At 37.7% G+C, this 23606-nt stretch overlaps 1 protein-coding gene across 1 annotated transcript in view; it reads left to right on the top strand.

Moving 5' to 3' along the window:
* LOC149202171 (rho GTPase-activating protein 2-like) overlaps nt 1-21761 on the top strand; it is a 37507-nt gene extending 15746 nt beyond the window's left edge. Inside the window, exons 2-5 of the mRNA XM_089403117.1 lie at nt 12663-12783; nt 12914-13033; nt 20229-20459; nt 20564-21761. Coding sequence (XP_089259243.1) covers nt 12663-12783; nt 12914-13033; nt 20229-20459; nt 20564-21283 — 1192 coding nt within the window. The 3' untranslated portion in view covers nt 21284-21761. The remainder of the gene's footprint in view (nt 1-12662; nt 12784-12913; nt 13034-20228; nt 20460-20563) is intronic.
* The last annotated feature ends 1845 nt before the right edge of the window (nt 21762-23606 follow it).

Genomic DNA, 23606 nt, shown 5'->3' with positions numbered 1-23606 from the left:
AAAGATGGCCGAGACAAAAGCATTTAGCATGCAGGCAAAAGCCATGACAGGAGCTCTACCCCATTTCATGGCCATCACCTTGGTTCCTACATGGCCTCCTTTATCATTCAAGAACCCATGATTGTCCCAACCCCTGGTGGGTAATGAATTGCCCCACCTTATAAGGGGGTATCCACTGCTATACTATATGCATCATGCTCTCATTACCTAGAGCCCCGAGCAGTTAACCAAAGAAAATCATAAAAAGGCAAAAGGCATATGAAGAAGGGTGGAAAAGTCAAGGTCAGGGTAACTCATGCACCATGATTGCTCCCTCCTACACATTATTTACCCAAGTGTGGGCTTCCCTTTTATTAGCTATCCTTATACCATGGCATGCGATCCAGGTTGCCCCCTTTTATTCCCTACTCCATTCCATCATTATGCCACATGCCACCACCATTTGAAGGATGTGCCACAAACATACCACCCCCTTTAGAGGTAAAAACCACCTAATATAGGATGGTTGGTTAACCCTATTTGGCGTTGGGACACATGAGCGCATGCTAAAGCCCACTATGGAAGGGCATGCCATTATGAAGTGCTCACTTGTTACCCATGGTTTATGAACTCCTTTACTTGATTTCTTTAATGACTTGGTGTGCTAGAAGGCACGAGGACGCATTGGATCTTATGCAAGATTGCAGGTGGTTTCCATTTGGGTTTGGTCTCCCTATACGGGGTCCTGACCCCAGAGGGCTACATTGGCACATGTAGGGTGTGTGTAGAGAGCCATGGGTCTCCACAACAACAGAAAGCACTCCATGGATCCCCACAACCATTCAAATATTTCTCATGGTTCACTTATTGAATGAAGAAGATGCACCTGATCCATCATGTCCAGTTGGCCCCAGAGTTGAACCATACACTTGGCAGATGATCTAGGACTTACACGATGATGTGGCATCACCTACACCATCATCCTAGCCCTTGTAGACGATCTACAGGCATCTTCGATTTGTTTGGAGACCCATGAGGACACTTGTGTGCCCCACATGTCATTTGGAGCGCCACAAGTTATTACAAGGGGCCAACCCCTTGCCCACTGCTTTTGGGAGTTCAACTACACATTATGGCACGTATGGACTCCGTTAGGCCTCCTCCAAGGCCCAACGACATGCACTATTCATTATTCAACCTCTTGAGAGGCTTATTCTTTTGTTTATGAGCTAGTTTGGTGGGCTTGTCACCAAAAGTTAGTTATTTTGCACATTATTTTATTGTAGGGGCTAATGTAGGCCTAATTAGCTAAATCAAACTCATTAGAATTGTATAAATGCAAGTGATGTGAATTCATTTTAGCATCAACACTTGGTTTGGACTTGTATCTCTCTAGAGATTTCGCTATTCCTTCTTGGTGGACGAATTTTTGGGGCATGGAATGAATTTTGATTTTTGGATAATTTGCATGTTTTGGAGCTTCTTGATGGCAAGTTTTTGGATGGTTGGATATTTTCTTATACATGTAAGTACATTTTAATGCTGTTCTTTCTATCTAATTTTGTCACATACATTGTTAAGTACATTTTAATGCTGTTCTTTCTATCTAATTTTGTCACATACATTGTTAAGTACATTTTAATGTTGTTCTTTCTATCTAATTTTGTCACATACATTGTTGTTGGGATTTCACCATACTAGGGCTTATTTGTTGCATTTCCTATGTGAAGTTGTGGAAATTTTGTTTCTGGATAGTGAATGCTTCATGTATGGGCCATGTATAATGAATGAATGTTCCTAGGAATGTTTCATTATTGAAATTCATCTTGTCAAGCTATTTATCTTGCAAAACGAAGTATAAAGTCTTTGAAGCTGCTTTTGTTGCTGCCTTAGTGCCAAGCAAAGTTGTCTTTGAGGCCTCCTTGACCTAGAAAATTCAAAGGTCCATAGTCATAATTCTACCTGACTCTAATCTCCCTAAAGTATTAGGCACTGGTCCACCCAAAGATGATCACCTTAAACCTGTTTTCCTTCTCCCATTTCCTCTTCTCTGAGTCTAGTCCTCTAGGTCGCCTTGGGCATCAATTATCTCACGATTTAGCCATCCAAATAATTCGATTTTTGGTCCACAACTGCGCTGGTGTGTCCTTAAGAAGTCCTCCAAATTTCATGAGATTTTGACAATGGGATTTTGAGATATCGCAAGCCCTAGATCGATACTAATTCTTGCGCTTGGTTTCCCTAAGGCTAGAAATCTCATTGGGATCTTGCCATTGCCTTTCATTGAAAATTCATTCCTTGATCCCTTTCCCCTCCCTAATTACGTTAAGTATATCATTGGTTGCTAAACTCCCTCCTCTTGACCTAACTTGGGTCCACTTGGTCCTGTGTGGTCCCATATCTTATCAAAGTCAACTCTTCAAAAACCACTTGGGAAACCAAGTTCCACAAGGATTTTAGGGTTTAGGAAGCTCCTTTACAAGTCACATTCCCTAAGCCAAGCCCTCAAATCCCTATTCCCCTATCCTAGAGAACCTTGCACCTTGCTTAAAAAGCAAGCAAGTCCCACTCTTGAGTCTCTCCTAAGAAAGGGTCATTGAGATCACTTCACATCCATCTTAGTTGATCTATCCTTCATAAGTGATTCTCTATATATCAGGTCTCCTCCCATCAGTGAAAGTCCGTAAAGAGTAGGAAGCTTTAGCTGTGGTGACAGTGGGCTTTAGCTTCATTGTTGCTCTTAACCTAGCAAGTGCCCCTCTAGGACCCCCTGATAGTTTAAGCGGTAACATGCCCCTCTCATGATGATAAGCTATAAAAGGTTTATCGTCTTTGAAAAGATGAAAGGACATTGATCAATGTACATTTTCTACAATAAGAGGCCAAAGTGAGAGTAAGGCAATTGGGCCTGTTACTTGCTAAAAGTGGGTAACCCTATAAGAGAAAACTTTTCTCCTACCTTGAATAGCTAGCCAACCAACAACCCCACATATTGCTTAATTATGATGATATACCACATTCCTCTGCCATTTGCAGGGTCATACACCTCTCACCATCCAACTTTCCTCTTGAATGAAGGTGGATACCACTTGGCAGGTGCTTTAACCATTTTCCAGTCAAGTGTGTTTCCTTATTTTTTTGGGAATTCAACATGGATAAGGGGTGATTTAGATGATTGACCAATCTTGACAATAAACTTGTTCTCTCACCTTATAGCTGGGGTTAGTCTTTAGCCCTAGTCCAATGGGACCTCCATTAAGGCCTTAGGGTTGTAGGAAGGGCACTACTTGGAAAACTTGGATTGAAGTAGCATGTCCATAACCATTCTATACTTAACACCTTTCATCACTCCATTGATCTCATATCCATTCGTCATGTTAATTTTCATTGGTTCATTGGGATTTGGCACTCATACATCCGCATCCCTTGAGTTAGTGCCAAAAAACTTTGTCCTCGAGGTTGATGCAGCTACAAGAAAGATAAAAGCATAAAATGGCCACAACAAAAGAAAAAAAAGTTAAAATGCAAAATATGGCCAGGACATTATTAATGCATGGACAAAATCCTAGCATGAGCTCTACCCCCCTTGTTCGCCATCACCTGGTTCCTGAGCACTAGATGCTCCATCTCATCATAAAGAACCCTTGCATGTCCCAACCCTAATGAGAAAGAAACCGATTCATCCTTAAGCGGTAAATAAATGCTATATCATAAAAAACAAGCTTGGACACCTGAGCTACACTCTATATCAAAGCATCACTAAAAAAAAGTACAAGGTGCACCAAATGAGTGGAAAAAGCAGGACGAGGAAAGGGGTAACTAATGCCTCTAGCATTATTCCCTCCATACATCTATAGACTCAATATTTGGACCTACATCAATTGGTCTCATAGCCATGAAGTTTTTCCTTGTCATTTCCATTATTGTCATTAACCCCTATGAATTGAAGGGTTGACCTTGAAAATGTCACCTCCCTTACGGTTTAGAAGCACCTAATAAGGTTGATTATCTAACCACCTCTAACAAGGTAGGGAACACTTTTATGGGTTTTGGTCTAGTTAGATATTTGAAGGTGATCCAAGTTTGAAGTCTTATTATGCCCCTAACATATAAGTATGGTCCACTATGATGCATCTATGGCCATTATAGCTATTGGATGGTTGCTTTCATTTGAGTTTGAAATGGTTTTGTTAGGTGGTTCTTCACAGAGTAGCAAAGGCCTTGAAGGCACACTAATTCCATGCCTATTGTATATGATGCTGAGGCCGTACTACAATTATAAAAAATAGTGATGACTTTGCAGATGCAGTGTTGCCCTTCCATAGTAGAGTGTTGGCACTTTGATGATCCTAACAATTGGTTGACACCTCTGAGTTCCATTGGATGTTGAAATGTTGTGCTTGCTTTGCTTAGCATTGGATATTCTTAATGATTTACCCAACATATCTAGCATGCCCTCAGATTGGCTTTGACATTGATGGGCATGCCTTGATCCACAATTCAAATGATGATCATCCCTAGGATGATTAGGGAGGGCTTGTACTACCTCATGGAGCCCCAACATTGCAGAGAAATTGCACCACGTCATCTTGATGGCACCCATAGTTGGCTTTTCAACACATGGAGATGTTTTGAGGCTTGATTTGAGGAATCTTCCTCAATTCATGGTTGATTATAATGGTTGGATATGCATCTAGCCCTCATTTTGCACTTTTGGAGCCTTACTAGCCCTAAAAGGGCATGACGTCATGCTTGGAGAGGATTTTTGGTTCACACATGTGGAAAATTAGTGGCTTATTTCAATATATTGAGCTATTGGGTTGGCTTGTAACCCATTCACTTCATGTTTACTTGAAATTAAACTTGTTATAGGACTGTTACTACGCAATCTAGCAAGCCCTAAGGAGGGAAAGCCTATAGGACAAGGAGTCAGACTAAGCAACAACAATAGGACAATGATCCACTGTCACCACATCTAAGGACCCCCACTCTTTAGGGACTTTCACCGATGGGAGGTGTCTCGGTAGGAAGGAGATCACTTAGAATAGATATGCTAGGTATAGGGTACGAAGTGATCACGCTAAAGCTCATTCTAAAGAGAGGCTCAATAAAGGCACAAGGCCTCAAGGAAACAACTTGCTCTCTAAGAAAAGCCCTAGAAAAGAAATCACAAGACTTAGGGTTTTGAGGTTTTTCGATTGAAATACATATTCACAAGGTTAAGGCCTAGGAGAAAAGGCTTCTTATGATTTACTTCAACAAATACCAAGATCATACAACTTTCAAGGAACAATTTGAGGGAGAAGAACCTAGGGTTTCCCTCTTGGAGCAACACCCAGTGCAAGAGATTTTATGGATGAAACTCGAGTGGATGTCTACCAAACTTGGAGCATAGGTGGCCTAGACCTTAAGCTTGATGTTTAGGCTCTCGAATTCCAAAAAAATCTCATCCCTAAAATTTCACTGCAATCCCTAGATTTTTTCCCTAGCCCTAAATGACTGAATTTTAAGAGGAAAAATTATGGAGAAGGAGGAAGTTTGACAGCCAAGGACTTGGATTAGTGCCTTGTCCTTTGGGCATATGGAGTCTTATGATGTTTAAGATGAGATAAAACATTCCTAATGAGGCTCAAAATTGATGCCCTAGGTACTAATTTCAAACATTCACCTACTTCAAGAGAATGGAGTTTCATGGAGAATTCAAAGATATTCATCCACTAGGAACATTCATTACATGCCATACAAGGTTAAGGCCTGGGAGAAATGGCTTCTTATGATTTACTTCAACAAGTACCAAGATCATACAACTTTCAAGGAACAAGTTGAGGGGAAGAACCTAGGGTTTCCCTCTTGGAGCGACACCTAGTGCAAGAGATTTTATGGATGAAACTCGAGTGGATGCCTACCAAACTTGCAGCATATGTGGCCTAGACCTTAAGCTTGATGTTTAGGCTCTCAAATTGCAAAAAAATCTCATCCCTAAAATTTCGCTGCAAGCCCTAGATTTTTGCCCTAGCCCTAAATGACTAAATTTTAAGAGGAAATATTATGGAGAAGGAGGAAGTTTGACGACCAAGGACTTGGATTATTGCCTTGTCCTTTGGGCATATGGTGTCTTAGGTTGTTTAAGATGAGATAAAACATCCCTAATGAGGCTCAAAAGTGATGCCCTAGGTACCAATTTCAAACATTCACCTACTTCAAGAGATAATGGAGTTTCATGGAGAATTCAAAGATATTTATCCACTAGGAACATTCATTACATTCCATACAAGGTTAAGGCCTGGGAGAAAAGGCTTTTTATGATTTACTTCAACAAGTACCAAGATCATACAACTTTCAAGGAACATGTTGAGGGAGAAGAACCTAAGGTTTCCCTCTTGGAGTTGGGGCACACTAGTCCAAGTGCATTATCTCGTGAATAATGTGGGGTAACGAGTAGATTGTTGCGGGTGCTAAAGGTGCCCATGGCATGAAATGATGCTTGCACATGTTGGGAGTTCTGTGGCTCTCAATGCTTCCCCTAGGGGTGTCAATATGATCCTCTAGTGGACATGGGCCCCAATTAAGTTGCTATGTCCATGATGAAACCACCTGCCAATTACATATAATGTCTAGTGTTGCATCCTCACCATCAGGTACAATAATTCATTAATGCATCTAAGTGAACCAAGCTTGTTAATCAAGGGCACATTGAGACTTCATATTGGGCTTCCCTTCCAAATTTGGGGCTTTAATCTCGTAATAGTGTTACCTCCCTAGGTAGGAGTGGCTAATAAACAACCCTATTAGGTGTTCCCAACCCCTAAGGGGAAAGACAGGTCCTTAGTACATCCTTCAATTGATAGGTGGCATATGAATGATGATGAAATGGATGGGGTCATTGGGGTCTCAAGGCCAAATGCCATGGGTACAAGGATGGCAATAATGAGGGATGCCCACATATTCGGTGTATAGATGTAGGAGGGAGCAATCGTGGATACATGAGTTACCTCAACCTTTGTTTTTCCACCCCTCTTTATTTGCCTTTTGCCTTTTCTTGATTTTTTTGTATTATTGCTTGGGGCTCTGGGAAATTAGAGCATGCTGTGTATGATATGAAACAATTATTACCTGTAAGGTGGGGCAGTTCATCGCCCACCAAGGGTTGGGATGTGCATGGGTTCCTCAATGATGTGAGGGCACTGATGGGGACCTAGGAACTAGGGTGATGGCCATGATTAAGGGGTAGAACTCATGTTTGGCTTTTGCCTAAATGTTATATTAAATGTCTTGACCATCTTTTGCATTTTTTAATATGATTTTCTTTTGTTTCTTGCTTGTGGCCATGATATGCTTTTAACGTTATTTTAGCTGCATCAACCTCTAGGGCAACATTTCTAGGCTCGACCCAACTATGTGGACAAAGGGAGGGGAGTGCCAGTGCCTTGTGGACCCTGTGGTTATGTGGACCTAGAGAAGGAAAATGATGAAATAGGCCTTGTAATGTGTGGAAGGGAGTGAAAATGTGGAATGGTAAAACAGGACCACACAACCAAAATCGGGGTTTCCCAAGTAGGGCCCTTCTTCAAACCATAGGTCAATAGGGGAGATCCCATAAGACTAGGATTGAGGATTAGCCCCCCATTTAAGGTGAGGGAACAAAACCACGGTCAAAGCCCTTCCTTCTTCCAAGTCACTCAATAATCCATGCCTAAGATGCCCAAGAAAAACAAGCATAAGCACCTGATTGCACAATGAAAAACATACCTTTTGGGTTGGATTGCCCACCTTCTAACATATGCTCTTGAAAGATGGGCGGGGGAACATATGATTGATGCAGGGAGCAAAGATCAAATGGTACAATGTATTGGCTACACTGGTGGCTGTCAGCAGTTGTCGGCTGAAGAGATAACTAGGAGAAAATTTCTCTTATGGGGTCACCCACTTTTGGTAGGTAACAAGGACTTTCAAATGAATTAATGGATGTGATTGGCCTCTTATAAATAGAGGTTCACTCTATTCTCATTTTTCATTATCACTTGTGGATTTCAACGTCCTTTAGAGAGCTCGACTTAGCTTAGTTGTATCTCGTTACTTGTAGTGATGTGATATTTTTTAAGCTATTGGTATTGGAGAATGATTTGTGTCTTTGAGATGTCTTTTTGGGATTGAAAGAAGGCTATTTCTTGGAAAAAAATATTAGTTGAATTGCAGATTTTTAATGTTTTTTCATGTAATGAATGTATGCTAGGGTTTTTCTCTTGTTCCATGTCTAAATGCATATCTTTATTGGAAAATCTTGCTTGATCATTGCATGTTAAATTATTTTCCTTGAATGCCATAGAGGACCTCCTAGAGAGCTTTCCTCTGCTTAATTTCTCCCCTCATAAAAAGATAACAAGTGTTTATCAAGTGAAAACTAGGGTTTTCCCCTTAACTCCAAGCATAAATTTAATATCTCTTAAATTTAGCCCTAAAGACTCCATCACCCAAGTAGGGAAAGGCATTGGGAATCCTTGTGGTGCTAAAAAATGACAAACTTTATTTTTCTTTCTTCGTCATTTTCCTAAGCTCTTTAAGGCAAGCTGCTAGGGCTAGAACATAGGGCTGAGTTCAATTAGGGCAAGTTTTAGATGGATGTTGAGGCTCCCATAGCTTGAATTCACCTTGATTGATCCTTGACACACAAAGTCTAGCATTTTTCATAGTTGGATTTGCCCTAATAGGATTGATGTTGTCTTCCCTAAGTAATTTTTTCCCTAGAGACACCCTAACTTTGGCTAAGGCTTCAACTTGGGGCTTAAATTGAAGTTTTTCCCTCTCATTTGTTGATTACATCCTTTGCAAACCTTTTCTTTGTGCTTGTATGCCTAGGCACTCCTTTGTTGATCTACATATTGAAACCCTAGGTGTCAAGTGCCTCTCTAAGGCTTTGTATGTGGTACACTAATCCTACACATAAAGAATTGTGCCCTAGTCCATTAAAGAATTACCTTGCTTAGCCTTTGATTCATATCACCTTAAGCCATTCGACTTAGTGAAAACAAAGAAGCCTCTAGTGTGGTGAAATTCCATTGAAGAGTAGGAGAAGGATTGCTAGAGAGAGAGTGACAATCCACCTCGTTGTTGTAACTAGGTCTGGTCTTTGCCTTGTGAGGTATCTCACAAGGCATGCTAGATTTTGAGGCAACAGGGTCATAATAATTGGAAGGGGCATGAGTAATATTTAGTGAGTTTGTTGCACAACCAATGCCCTTTCCTATTGAGTTTGCTATGTTTTTGAATATTGAATTTCCCTTCGATAATGAGTTTGCTAAGCGTTTGAATATTGACTAGGGAATCATTATGTATCACGAACTATTTAACCTTTAGGTCATCGGTGAGTTGAAGCCCTCGTAGATAGGCCTTATTGTTGGTAGCAATGCAATATTTTTTGAGAAACATGCAAATTGATGCCCCCATAGGACAACTCTAATCTTTGCATGGGTTGGGTTGCCCTTGGACGCCTCATCAAATTTAAGCTAGAGAAAAGGAAGAGGTAGAAAAGACCAAATTACTGGGGAGATGAAATAGCTAAAGTCCCTCCTTGTGGATGCTATAAATTAGAAGTAACAATATTCCAAAAGACAAACTTATCCAAATCTGATTGCCCCGCTCTAGATGAGTCAAGGGACTGGGAAACCTAGTTGTTATGGTAACAAAGAGATTAGCCACCACTCTCACTTTAGTGGCTGTTGTCCCGCTGTTTAGTGATGGATGTTATCCTTGCAAGGAGGCTTCTCTCAAGATATCACCCAACAAGATTTTCAACAAACAAGGGCTGAGGGGTGATACAAGGTCTAATAGTTATGTAGAAAGTACTAGCAGGGCTTAGATGGCTGATATAAATGATACAAGCAATCAAGTACACTTTCAACAAACCCGGTGCACTACAAGAAGGCTACTATAAACTAGGGTTTTATGGAATGCAAGTTTATAACATGCGAAAGCATATAGTGGCCAGGAAATAGCCTCTTAAAGTGAGAGTCAATAAAGTATTAAAGGCTATCAAGGTGTATGCCAGGGAAAAGAAAACTTCTGAAGTTTTTAATGGTTGAAGATGCATAAAACAGCAATAGGATCCTGGACATCAATCCTAATTTGGTGATAAAAATGCAATTAATGCTAGATTTTCCTTTCCAATTTATTAGATGCAAAATTTTACCAATAGAATAATGACATATAGATGCAAAATTACCATAAGATGCAAATTTAAACCAAACCCTAATGCTAGCTACCAAGAATTAAGAAAAGAAGTAGAAATTTAAGATGCCCACCACAACTACATTAGCGCCTTCTTTCAAATTGGTAATGGATTGAATTAGGGCAAGGTTTATGATAGAGGGCCTTGGATGACGAGGGCGGAAGATTACATTTCTTTCCATAGAAACACTAGCGACTTCTCTATATGGGAGATTTAAAGTTAAAGGATCCATGAACCAAGTTCCTTTGAGCACTGACCAGAGCATAGGTAGAGAGCTCTGATGTAAAGCTATCTGTGGGCAATCATAGGGCTGCTGGCTGGCTGACAAATAAGGAGAACATTTTTCTCCTACTGGTTACTCACTTTTAGTGGGTAATAGGTCTTAATAAAGTTCCAATTGCTACATATTTTTCCAATGTCTTGTTTCGTGGCTTCTCCTTTCTCTGTTGGTTTTTGGAGAAGGGCCCAATTCCATTCTTAGCAGTTCACAACTGATGAAACCATGCATTTACTTGATGTAATTAAAATAAACTTTCTTTCAAAATCTTTTCCATCTTGAGGGAAACTGTTGCCAAAAATAAATTATTTTGCATTTGCTTTTTGTAAGTCACAACTCTAGACAATTCTTGACAAAAGTACTTGTAGCTTGTTCATTGACAGTGTTGAACAATTAAATCTAATATCACCTTTTTGAAATACTGGTAGTTCTAAAAATTCTTGGTCTTTCATAGAGTTATCATTAAACTTGCCTTTGCCAGCTGTTAATTATTGTTCAATGTTTGTTGTATATGGAAGAATGGTTATTTTAATTGTTACGTCATCAACACATTACTGTATGTGTCTTCTGCAATCTTGTTGAAATATAAGAAATTATGCCATTTGACACTGAATTAGTTTCATTGATGGATTGTCAAATATTCACTCCAATGTTTAATCATGACCATCAAGCATTGGCTCAATTGCAGAATTAAAAACACTATAGAATAGGTTATTTTATTCATTTTATTTTAAAATTATTTAGTTAGTCAACAGTTTATGGAAGACTATTTTAGATGGATTAGTATTAGTAATTTGGTATGTCCACATTATGATTAGATATATTAAATCCAGGTCTTAAGATTTTATGGTTATTCTTTCAGATGACTGTAATCTTATATGATTCCTACTCCAACCCAACACAAACACTTCCTCAATAGATGTATGGATTTCACAGTTACTAGGGATGGTGGGTGTGCAAGCGGGGATGGCTACGGGGTGACAGTTTTGGTATTTGAACTTGTTGGATGTGGGCAAAACATATGGAATTAAATTAAAGTAGGTGAGAATAGTACAAGGAAGAAAAGTTAGGAATTCTGTTGTGCTAGGCTACATAGATTTTTGATGGATCTCTAATTTAAATTAAAGGAGATTCATGGCACAATATGATTGAGATTGGAATTAGGGGAGCTTGTTCTGCAAAACTGTCGAGTAACAACACAAGGTATACAGATACTATTATTTTAAGATGCATAATATGAGGTATAGAACTGGCTGGATTCCTTTGGTCGCACTCTATCTAGCAATTACAGATTATCAGTAACTTTGGTGGTTTCAACAACCCTATTTATGTGCCCTGGTTCCTTTGTGATGGGATAACATTTGACCTGTTTTAGGAAGACAGATTTGGAGTTTGAACCTTGAGTTGTTGCTAGCCACACACGTCATATCCAGCATTTCTTTTATATCTTCAATATATTTCCTCTATTTTGTTGATGCAATGTGCAGTCTGTGTGGTCCAGAGCAACTTTCTAGTTTTCTTTTTATCTAATTTGTATGGTTGTTGTGGTCACTACTGTTATGATTTGTCTTCATCAATAGTGATATTTGTGATCAATCTTTAAAATTTTTCCGACAATTATACATTAACTAAATAATAGGACTGGCAATTATACATTGTCTTTTGGTTGCACTCTATCTGGCAATTACAGATTATCAGTAACATCGGTGGTTGTACCCTGGTTCCTGAGTAATGGGATAAAGATTCAACCTGATGTAGGAAGACATGTTTGAACTTTGAGGCATTGCTAGCCACACAAGTCGTGGCATGATTTCTTTTACATCTTATATATATATATATATATATTTTTGTTTGTTTGTTTGTTTGTTTGTTTTGTTTTTGTTTTTGTTGTTGTTGTGGTCACTACTGTTGTGAATTGTCCTTATCAATAGTGGTAATTGTGATCAATCATTAAACTTTTTTCGTACAATTATACATTTATTCCTTGCTCTGCTTTCTCTTCACAAAACAATCAGTTGGAGAGGGGAGTTGCAAATGGGGTAACTGAATGAAAATGAAGCTTTAGAAGTATAGTAGTCTAGCAAATAAAATATAGATAATAAGATGGTAGGGAAATCCCCGAATTCACGGGGAAATATATTACCAGAAAAATGAATTTATTTTGTATTTTATATTTTGCAGTGCAAGTGTATTTGGGGTCTCTGCAGAGTCAATGCAGTGTACATATGATTCAAAAGGAAATAGTGTGCCCACTATTCTTTTGCTTATGCAGGAGCGATTGTATTCTCAAGGAGGTCTTAAGGTCTGTAGTTATATGACTCATTGCATAATGGACTCTTTTATATTATAAAAAGGTGGTTCGAAAATTATCTGAAGATCTTCACATAAGTTGATTTTGTTCTCTCTCATCAATTCTCTGTCTAAACTTTCAGGCTGAAGGCATATTCAGAATAAATGCAGAAAATAGTCAAGAGGAGCATGTACGAGACCAGCTGAATAAGGGGATTGTGCCAAATGATATAGATGTTCACTGTTTGGCAGGCTTGATAAAGGTATGCCTGTTGTAATTTCTAATTTCCTTTTCTTTTTAAGAAACTCGGAACCATGTGTCACCCTGGTTCGGACAGGATAAAGAAATTTATGCTATTATGAAAGCAAACTAGAGATTTACTCTGGCATGCATAATTGCTGCTAGAATACCCATAGTAAATTTTGTCAGCCTGCTCCCCAGCTTGAATTACATTACGATATGAGCCCGGAACCTTGGAATTATGGAGCAGTGTTACACATATATGCAAAATTACAATTTGCTAATTGTAATGAATACTCTCAGAAGCATGTGGGAAAGTAAAAAGCATTATTTGTAGATATTTTATAGTAATGTCTTTCAGAAATAGATCATAATGATAACTCTATGCCTACTTTATAACTAGATAGCTTTTAACAAATGTGTAGTGGTAGAATGTTTGTGAATGGAATCTTTGGGTGCCTTCCAAAAGTTGTGTTATACACTAAGATATTGTAGTTTTATATCATATTGATATATGTTATAATCAAAGTTCTGTAACGAGTGTGAGTTCTAATGGTGCAGCTTAGCATACCAAACACACTCAAATATTTCACATAATGAACTATCACTGCAAGACTCATAAATATGGGCACAATATTGGATAAAAAAAGGTAAATCCATTTATTAACTCCAAATCATAGTTTTAAAGCGTGGAACCGGTCTTTGACTTGGCTACCTGTCAAACTGGGTTTTGACTCGGATTCAGATCACCCGGATTCAATGAACCGTTTAAAAAAATACATAGAATAATTATTTTTTCATGGATTTTTTTTAAGATTCCAAACCATTATTATTAGTTGTAGATATTTTATGGTAATGTCTTTCAGAAATAGATCATAAAGATAACCTTGTGCCTAATTTATAACTAGATAGCTTTTAACAAATATGTAGTGGTAGAATGTTTGTGAATGGAATCTTTGGGTGCCTTCCAAAACTTGTGTTATACTCTATGATATTATAGTTTTATATCATATATGTTATAATCAAAGTTCTGTAACGAGAGTGAGTTCTAATGGTGCAGCTTAGCATACCAAACACACTCAAATATTTCACATAATGAACTATCACTGCAAGACTCATAAAGATGGGCACAATATTGGATAAAAAAAGGTAAATCCCTTTATTAACTCCAAATCATAGTTTTAAAGCGTGGAACCGGTCTTTGACTTGGCTACCTGTCAAACTGGGTTTTGACTCGGATTCAGATGACCCGGATTCAATGAACCGTTCAAAAAAATACGTAAAATAATTATTTTTTCATGGATTTTTTTTTTAAGATTCCAAACCATGATTTCAAATCATTAGAGACAAATTATGCAAAGTTTGTTTATCTATATACCATGTAAGGGTGAATATATCCAAATGGCACCAATTACAATACATATCAGCAACAAAATACATAACCATTGAGGTTCTAAAATTCAAATATCCTCTTACGATGCTTAGTGCAATATTTCTTTGTCTTGTAGTTTACAGATTGGTTATTATGACATTACATTTATGATAATTCTATGTGCCACATGTGCAACTACATGCTATTCTATTTATCATCTAGGACATTAGGAAATCTACAAAGGCAGGAAAATTGGCATTAATCCTTACACTCTCCCTTAATGACTATTGGAATAAATGTTTTCTGCATCAAATCTGGGCTCTTCAGTTTGTCTGTGCCAGACTCTGATTGGCTATGTCATCTGTGAAATTTGCATCCAAATCTGCTTCCCCTCAATGTCTGACCCTTTTCCTACACCCTTAATTAGGTGGATAAATTTCATCATCTGCGACACTGGAGAGTCCATTCATTCAATATAAGGGAGCATCATGCCATTACACAAGGGAATTATCCAGTGTTATTTTATCTGACACAAACAATTTCTCCGTGCATATGGCTCATCATCGATCTATATTTCCTATATCCCTTTGTTTGGCCACTATATTGTCTTCGTACCTTGTTCTTTATCTTCAATGCGTGCAAATGAATTTTGTGTTCTTTGTTGGAACCAATCAGATCTGATCAAGTTTGAACATGACAACCCATGAAAATTGGTTTGAGAAACTCAATTTCCGTCCCAATGCCTTAAATAATTCAAAGATGCTTTTGATCTTGCTGCTTGCGTTGAAATTCAACATAAATTCACACTTTCATTACCGAGCACTTCAGAACACACTCCCATGTGTGCCATCGCAATTTCATGTTGTCCTGTTGAAACATGAAACTAAAATTCACAGGCACACTACCATCTATCATACTGCCAAGGGATAATTATGTGGATTATCCATCCGTAAGAAAACAGTGAACACCCATCTCTTCAGTGAGAGCTGCAAAGAGGTTTCATTAACAGATCTCTCTCATAATATCTCAGTTCTGTGATGGGGAGAAACGGCACCAGACACAATGTTACAGTTGTTGCACTAAGTCATTACTTACGCACCTTGCTTAGCTTTTTCTTTGGTGATCAGCAGCTTCTTGAACTTCTTGAATCTTCAGCAGCTTTTTTCACAAAAGTTTGCAAACCTTTGCAGGTAGCTCCTTCACACCCAAGACCACAAAAAAAAGATCTGCATAGATCTGAAGTAGAATACCCAACACAGATTTTCACATTCAACATATAAAAGTCGAGTCTGTGATGAGCATACACACAATAAAGTATGAGTGGATCACTATTTTAACATTTTTACAAGAACAGTCCTCTCACAATTCATACAGCCATTCACATAAAATCATAGCTATGTTGATTTTCACATTCAACATATAAAAGTAGAGTCTGTGATGAGCATACATACAATAAAGTATGAGTGGATCACTATTTTAACATTTTTACAAGAACAGTCCTCTCACAATTCATACAGCCATTCACATAAAATCTAGCTATGTTTCACAAAGTTCCCAGGATGGGGAAGTACAGCAGTGGGGAGACACATAAGGGAGATGTGTGGGAGCACCTCCAAATTTCAGGAAAATTCAGAGAGGATGAGGGGATTTTGGGGTCCCTAACATGGGGGTCACTGTCCATAAATAATAAATTATAAAAATAATAATGATAAAATCCCAACAAGAACATTTCATCCCATGCAAAGTCAGTGTTGTGCAATCCAGTGGAAGTGCAATACTACTACCAATCCTGAAATTTTGAAAACTGTCAAGTGTGCTGAATTTTTTTGAAATCTGTTAAGTGTGCTGAATTTTGAATGGGATATGAAATTTCACTCTCTCCATATGAAGTCTGATGAGGTTGGAACCACTCTCAAACACCTTGAAACAATTAACAATAATCTTAAAAATTTAAGGGAGAATATTTGTTAATTTAAGAATTTAATATCATCATTAATTACCAAGCTCCAACACTCCCCAAAGCTCTATCCCTCATCTTTGTTCTATCTTCATGGGGGCTTAGACAAATTTTTTGGAGGGAGTACTCAGGCATCCCCCTCGCATCCCTCTTATGGGAAATGCATCTCCCACACCAAGGAAACATTTTTTGAAGTTTTTCCTGGAAGGGGGGGATGTGGGGAAACGTTTCCCCATGTGTCCTCCCATCCTTGGAGCATGGAAAACCTGTGGGTGCACCTTCCACCTTGTGGGACATGCCCTCATGGAACACTGAATTATGGTTATCAATGTTCCACTAGGTTTTGGGGACAAGGTGGACATGAGAATGGGGAGATGCACAAGGATGACATGTGGGAGCACCTCCACAAGTCGTAAGGAAATTCAGGGGGGATAGGTCGATATCCGGGTGTGTATATATATATATATATATCTATGTTGCATGAGTTTCTGGAACTTGGGAACGTTGGGAACTTGGGTACGGGTGTCTGGAACGGCTAGAGGTTTCCCCAAAATTTCCAGGAAACGGCTAATTGGGAGCGACAATATTATATAATAAAAAAATAATATATATAATCAAAAAAACAACTGCCATAGCAAAAAGATATATATGTTGACATATGTTACGACATATGTCTCCTATTTTACCAAAAAAATATAATATTTACCAATAGGGTGAACCTTTACTAAAATTATATTAATATAAGTTACAGAGGTAAGAAAAAGAATTTGCAGATATTTCTTTAAAAAATTTAGTGATCCGTAACAAATTTAAAGGCACTTTTTTACTAATGTAGTGTAGATACCAATTTTAAGTTTGAAGCCATATCTTATTATTTTCTTTTGAATTAATCATTGCGTTAGATAGTTGTATCCATGAACATGTTTGAGTAAAATGTTGGATCGTACATGTAAATGTTTAAGCCATGAGCTCTCCGCCTAAATTTTTAAACGCTGCATTCCTAAACAACTCGAATATATACAGAAACAAAAATAAAAATAAAATATGCTTGATTTGTTTTTTTCGTGAACTTATCAACACACTTACCTCTCTCAACACACTCAGCGCTCCGCTCTCAACACACTTAGCTCTCCGCTCTCAACGCCAAACAACAACTAAAGCTCTCAGTGAAAAGAAGTATAGCAACCAGCATTTATGGAAACACTGAAGGGTTTTTTTTGGCGCCAAAAACATTCCCACCCATTCATATCCACAGAAACTCGTGGAAAGACGAATAGTGCATCGTCTATTAATAACAAGTGCGTATTTCCCTCTCTGATCATACAGTGTGTAACAGCAAGTGCGTCTTTCTCTACCCAGGTCCTTTTCTTTGGGATTTACAGTATTTTTGACTTACCATATTGTTGGTAATCCACTATAAAATTTTATGGGTGAATTCAATTACTAAATTCTGCAATTTCGTGGGTGAATTCAAAGTGAAAATTATTAAATTAGTGAATTCAAAGTAGCCAATTTTCATATCAGGCTGGCAGTTTCCATCGAAATCATACTGGAATGTTTGGTTTGAAACTAGCTGTCATAGCTAAAAGACCGCTGCCAATTCGAATTTCCACATGGGTCCACATGGGAACGCTGGAGCGTTGCAAATTTAAGTCTGACCAGTTCCGGAAACCGTCCAAAGTTTCTTTTACCGTTCCCACAGAAAACGGAACGTTCCTGTGCAGCTCCAAAGTTCCAAGGAGCGTGGGAACCACCGGAACGGGTTTCCCAGCTCTCAGGAACGGTTCCCGTGCAACATAGATATATATATAAACATTATTCAATTTCAAATTCAATAATGAAATAGAAATAGTAAAATATTGTATACATAGATTTAAATTCACCATACATTATTTTATTATCTGATTAGTACTAAGCAAAAAAGTAGATACTAGTCTGGAGTTTGGAATAGTAAATTGAAATTACTGAAAATCAAATAGTAAAAGGTGATGAGTCAAAGACTCAGCTTGAGGTCATCAGTATCTAGAGTCGAGACTCAAAAGTTGAAACTGAAAATGAGCGATAGATAATGAACCAATGTTTATGAGAACTGAACTGGTCATTGAATTGGTCGACCCCAAAAATGGGAACTGGAAAAAAAACCGAACCCAAAAACTGGTCGACCAAAAAATACATAAATATTCAAATTTTGAAAATAATACATAAATATTCATGTGCATCCATATGAATCCAAAGCATTGTACACAAATATGCAAAGTTTCACATATATATCACGTGAGGGTGCATATAACCAAAATAGTATCGACTGCATTCCATTTTTGAACCAAAAATACATCAACAAAGAGGCTCTAGATGGCCTCTATGGACTATAATCCAACAAACAAGTACCTACATATCATCAAAATCATTGCTTATATTGGGATTCTCATCATGAATATCACCCTTTAAATATTAAAGTAAGATGGAAAAAATTTAACATGTCAAATCAAGATTTTGTGTGAGTATGGGTACATTTTTACTAGGGTCATGAAAGACGAGTTCAACAGTCAATGCCACCAACATTGAGGCACATAGAGGGCTTGGTTTTCTTGATTGAATGCTAGTTCATACCCTCATACATGATAGAATTAGTTTCATAATCCTCATACATGATGGAATCTAATGGAAGTATTGCATTCCCCCCACTTCTGAAATCGTGAAAACTGTTTAGTCTGCTAGATTTTGAGTGGGATCTAAAATTTTAGTTTCTCTATATGAAATCCAATGAAGTTGGAACTACTCAAACATCTTGAAACAATGAAGGATTTTACTTTAAGAATTTAACATTACCATTAATTGCATAGCATTTGTGGTGCACTAGGGTTGAATGTTAGGCTTCTCCACTCATAAATTATTGTTTTTACGTAAAGTTTAGAGGAGACGCCCAAATTTTCTTGAGGGGGGATGCCTACAAGTATTCTTTTTGGGGAAACACATCCCCTCACACTGGGAAAATGTTTCTCCTTGCGTTTCTTGAGTTTCCCCTCATCTTATGACCATGCCCCCCATCCTGGGGGATATGACCCTGTGAAACACTGATGGTCATGGCTCTGATACCATGTTATCAAATTAATGCTCTGATCCCATATGCTATAATTAAAGCTGTAATGAATTTGAGTTCTAATGGTTCACCTTAGCATATCGGATACCCAAAAATTCTCACACGAGTAATTATTACCACAAGACTCATAAAGGTAGATACGATCTTGGAGAGAAGGAGGAAATCCCTATATTCAGTTGTTGCTAGAGATTCAATAACAGAATATTTCAATACAGTCAAATTGGAACGGAGTGATTGATGTCTTATAGAGTCTGTCCAAATATGCTCTGAAGACAATATCCCTTTTTCATTTAACTCCCAGATTGGTCATTATGACATTATATTTATGACAATTCACCGAGTCATTATTTTATTGATGAACTAGAACATTAGGAAATCAACAAATCCTAAGAAATAGGTATTAATCCTAACATCCTGGTTGACAAAAACAATGGTGTTAGGTCGAGGCACAAAACTCTTATTGGCTTTTAGATGGTTAAGCACTTAGTTTGTCAACCAGGATGTTAGGCTTTTTGTTTTTTTTCATTTCTCATCACTACGTGCCCAAACGCTGTATGCTGAAAGGCAAAAGGAAATGGGCATAAACAGGGAACAAATTTCAGTTGTTTCAATGCTGATATTCTTCGTGTTAATTTCTAGATTGCTATATCTGTATTATTTGTGGAGCTGGATATGGGTATATTTCAAATATATGCTTGTTATTTTCATTCTATTTAAAATAACATTTTATGTAGAAGGCTCCTCATCTCGCAGATGGTGCTAAATTTATGACATGCTGTGTAATACAGGCATGGTTTAGGGAGCTGCCAGCAGGAGTGCTGGACTCACTCACCCCTGAGCAAGTACTTCAGTGCAATGCAGAAGAAGAGTGTGTTGAACTTGTCAAGCTTCTTCCTCCAACACAACTAGCCCTCTTAAATTGGGCAATTGATCTAATGACAGATGTTGTACAAGAAGAGAAGCACAACAAAATGAATGCAAGGAACATTGCAATGGTCTTTGCACCAAATATGACGCAAGTAGTTACTTCACCCTCAAATTCTATTCCTTTACTGAATATTGACTGGAAAATTTTGTGAATGATGGTTTTGAAAGTGTAATGTTTCTCTTCTGTCACCAACAGATGTCAGATCCCTTGACTGCCCTTATGCATGCTGTTCAAGTGATGAATTTCCTCAAGACCTTAATTCTCAAATCATTGAGGGAACGTGAAGAGATAGCGTTAGGTCACTGGCCAACTTATTGTGCAGATTCACGTGATGATGACGGTTATGACAGTACAACACAGACATTGGGCAATTGTGAAGCAAAGTACAGCACAGATGATGAACGCACAAGTGGTAGCGGTGAGTTTCTCATGGATGGGTATTCCCGCAGTACTGAAGATGATATCGAGGATTCACGTGATTCAGTCAATTACATTGAGGAAGATTTTGTGATTCATTTTGGCGAGAAGGATACCACAGATGATGATGAGCTTTCTGGTGATAGCAGAGCTGGTGATTTTAGTCCAAGCAGTGCAGATGTTGCAGTGAGGGAAAATATAGGAGCAACAATACTAGAAAAAATTAACAAAAGTGATGGTTTTCAATTTGGGAAAGGCCCTCGCATGTTTCATTCAGAAGGAGATCAGGATTACGCAGGTACGAGTGAAGTGGATTCTGACAAAGTTTATGGGATTTTCAGTGATCGGAAAACAAAAAATGATGTGGAGGATACCAAGGGAGATGTAAAGGACCATGCACAGTGCATGATTCAGATGAACCATTCTGCAGTGAAGTCAAGAGGAAGAAGGGTTCTAAGTCCTATTGATCAGCAAATAGAAAGAGTGGAAGCATGGTGATGAGTTTTATTCTAATCTTCTGTTGTTTTGCCAAATTTTTTCTGCTTGTGCACAGACTTTTGGATTTGTGGGTGGAATTTTGTGGGGAGATGGTTTTGAAGACGTTTGAATTTGTGGGTTGTCTGTTGACTCTCTTTAAATTATTCAAGATCAGTATTCCTTGGCCTGGGTTTTGACTTTTGCAGACCTTGTAAATTATCTGACCACAAGTGTGTTTAGGTGCATCATAGTCTTGCATGGATGTCGACATTGCTAGACTTCAAAAATATTGTCTAGGGACGTGATTTTGTTATACATAGCGTTTGGATTAACCTGGGGCTTGCTATATTGTGATCGTTTTTGAGGTGTTAAAAGTTCTTTAACATCTCGTGATTTTACCAGCTGACTTCAAGAATTTGTATTTCTACATCTTCATGTAAGAAATATTGAACTCATGTTTTATCTACAGGGTTTTGAAAGGACCATTTGTTATCATTAAGTGTCACGTATACATCTTTATGAGTGCTCCTAACTCATGATTATAACATATTGTTTTGTTTTTTTCCTTCTTTCTCGATTCGGCAAAGGTCAGCAGTCAAATGGCACTACGTATCTTGTTTTTTGGAGTTTCACACCAGCAGTGTGTCTGCCAAGTAAGCTTATCTATTAAGTAACAGTGGCTTCTCTTTTTTGTTTTCTGGTATTTTTGAATGCTGTACTGTTAAGTCTTTCGAAAGTGATATAAACCTTGAAGGCGAATGAAAGAACAAATGTGATACAAACCTTGCTGTCAACTGAGAGAGCAAGCAATCATGTCCAGAAAGTAGCAAAAGTAATGCTCGTGTTGGTTTGCCATGGCGAGATAAATAATTGGAGGGTAATATTGTATATTCCCCAAACACCAAAATTTCAGATGTTGAATTTTTATGATTTATTGCGATAAGGAGGCATTTCAGGGCTTTGCTATTTTAATTCGAGAGATTGATAATATCGAACGGCGGAACATGTTGGTGGCAAACATAGTAGTCTCTGTGCTTATGACGTGTATTACAGAATTGTTTTCTCTCTTCTTTCAAACAATAATCACACAATAAGAAATCTTCGTAAACGCGACATACCTCGAGGCAGGGTTCATATACATCATTGTTATGTCTGAACATCTTATATTTTTGGCAATAATAAGGATTTTGTTTCATATAATTCGTGTAAATTCACATAATGGACGACAATATTTTTAATATGGCCCACGCATAGTATTAGTATAAGGAAGAGGCATTTAAATTGACTTCCGGACGCAAAAAAGCAGGGAAGTGAGGGACTACTAAGGTAAGAATAAATTGAAGATATTTGAGAGTAAATTAAGATTGTGGAATATGCTTTCAAGAAGATTTAAGAAACGTGCATACATAATTTGGGCCAGCAGGCAAATGGAACATACTTGAAAGTATAGTTTAATTAATGGAACATACTTGAAAGTATGGTTTAACTATTATTAACTGAATGGTTGATGAGGTTTTTGATTAGATTGCAGTATTACTAACATGGTTGATGAGGTTTATGATTAGATTGCAGTATTACTAATATGGTTGATGATGTCTTTGATTAGATTGCAGTTCTGGAAAATATATTAGGTAGTAAAATACTAACACAAGCATTCATGTATAAGATTTTGACTGGTATGCAGTGTTGGAAAATATGTTACAGTATTACATAAACACATGAGCAGCCATAGTTCATGGGCATTTTTAATTGATTGATTGAATTATCAGGTAGTTCTAATTCTGAACGAGAATTCAGCCAATATGTTTTGACAAATTCATAACTGATGCATGCGAACTACAGGTAATGAATTCTAATATGTTTTGACAATTCATAACTGATGCATATGAACTACAAGTAAATATATAATGTTTTATTTAATTATGCTTATGCTTTTTAAAGAGGATTCAAAGAATGTTTTGGATTAAATTCCAGTTCTGTTGTTGTTTGTGTATGTAAAATGCATATAAATATCTTACTGAAGTGATTTTGGAATTTCTAACATTCATAAATCTGAAAGAGTGAAGATCATTTTTTATATCTACACCTCGGGTAATACGCTGAATTTGACAAATTGTGCCTCCACTGTAGGGGCACATTGACTTTATTCCCCGAGTTTTGACCCCTTATGACATCACATGAGAGAAAACTATACTCATTCCCCCTATATATTCAGTGAGACAGTTCCAAGTGAATTTTTTCTTTATAAATAAGATATAAATCCCTATATATTCAGTGAGACAGTTCCAAGTGAATTTTTTCTTTATAAATAAGATATAAATCTAGTTTTATTTTTCAGTAAGTA

This window comes from Pinus tabuliformis, chromosome 2_1 (assembly GCF_031772625.1).
Source record: "Pinus tabuliformis cultivar Carrire ecotype Pingquan chromosome 2_1, CPIR1, whole genome shotgun sequence".
NCBI lineage: Eukaryota > Viridiplantae > Streptophyta > Pinopsida > Pinales > Pinaceae > Pinus > Pinus tabuliformis.
Note: the sequence above shows the minus strand (reverse complement) of the source record. Positions and strands in the feature narration are given on the sequence as shown.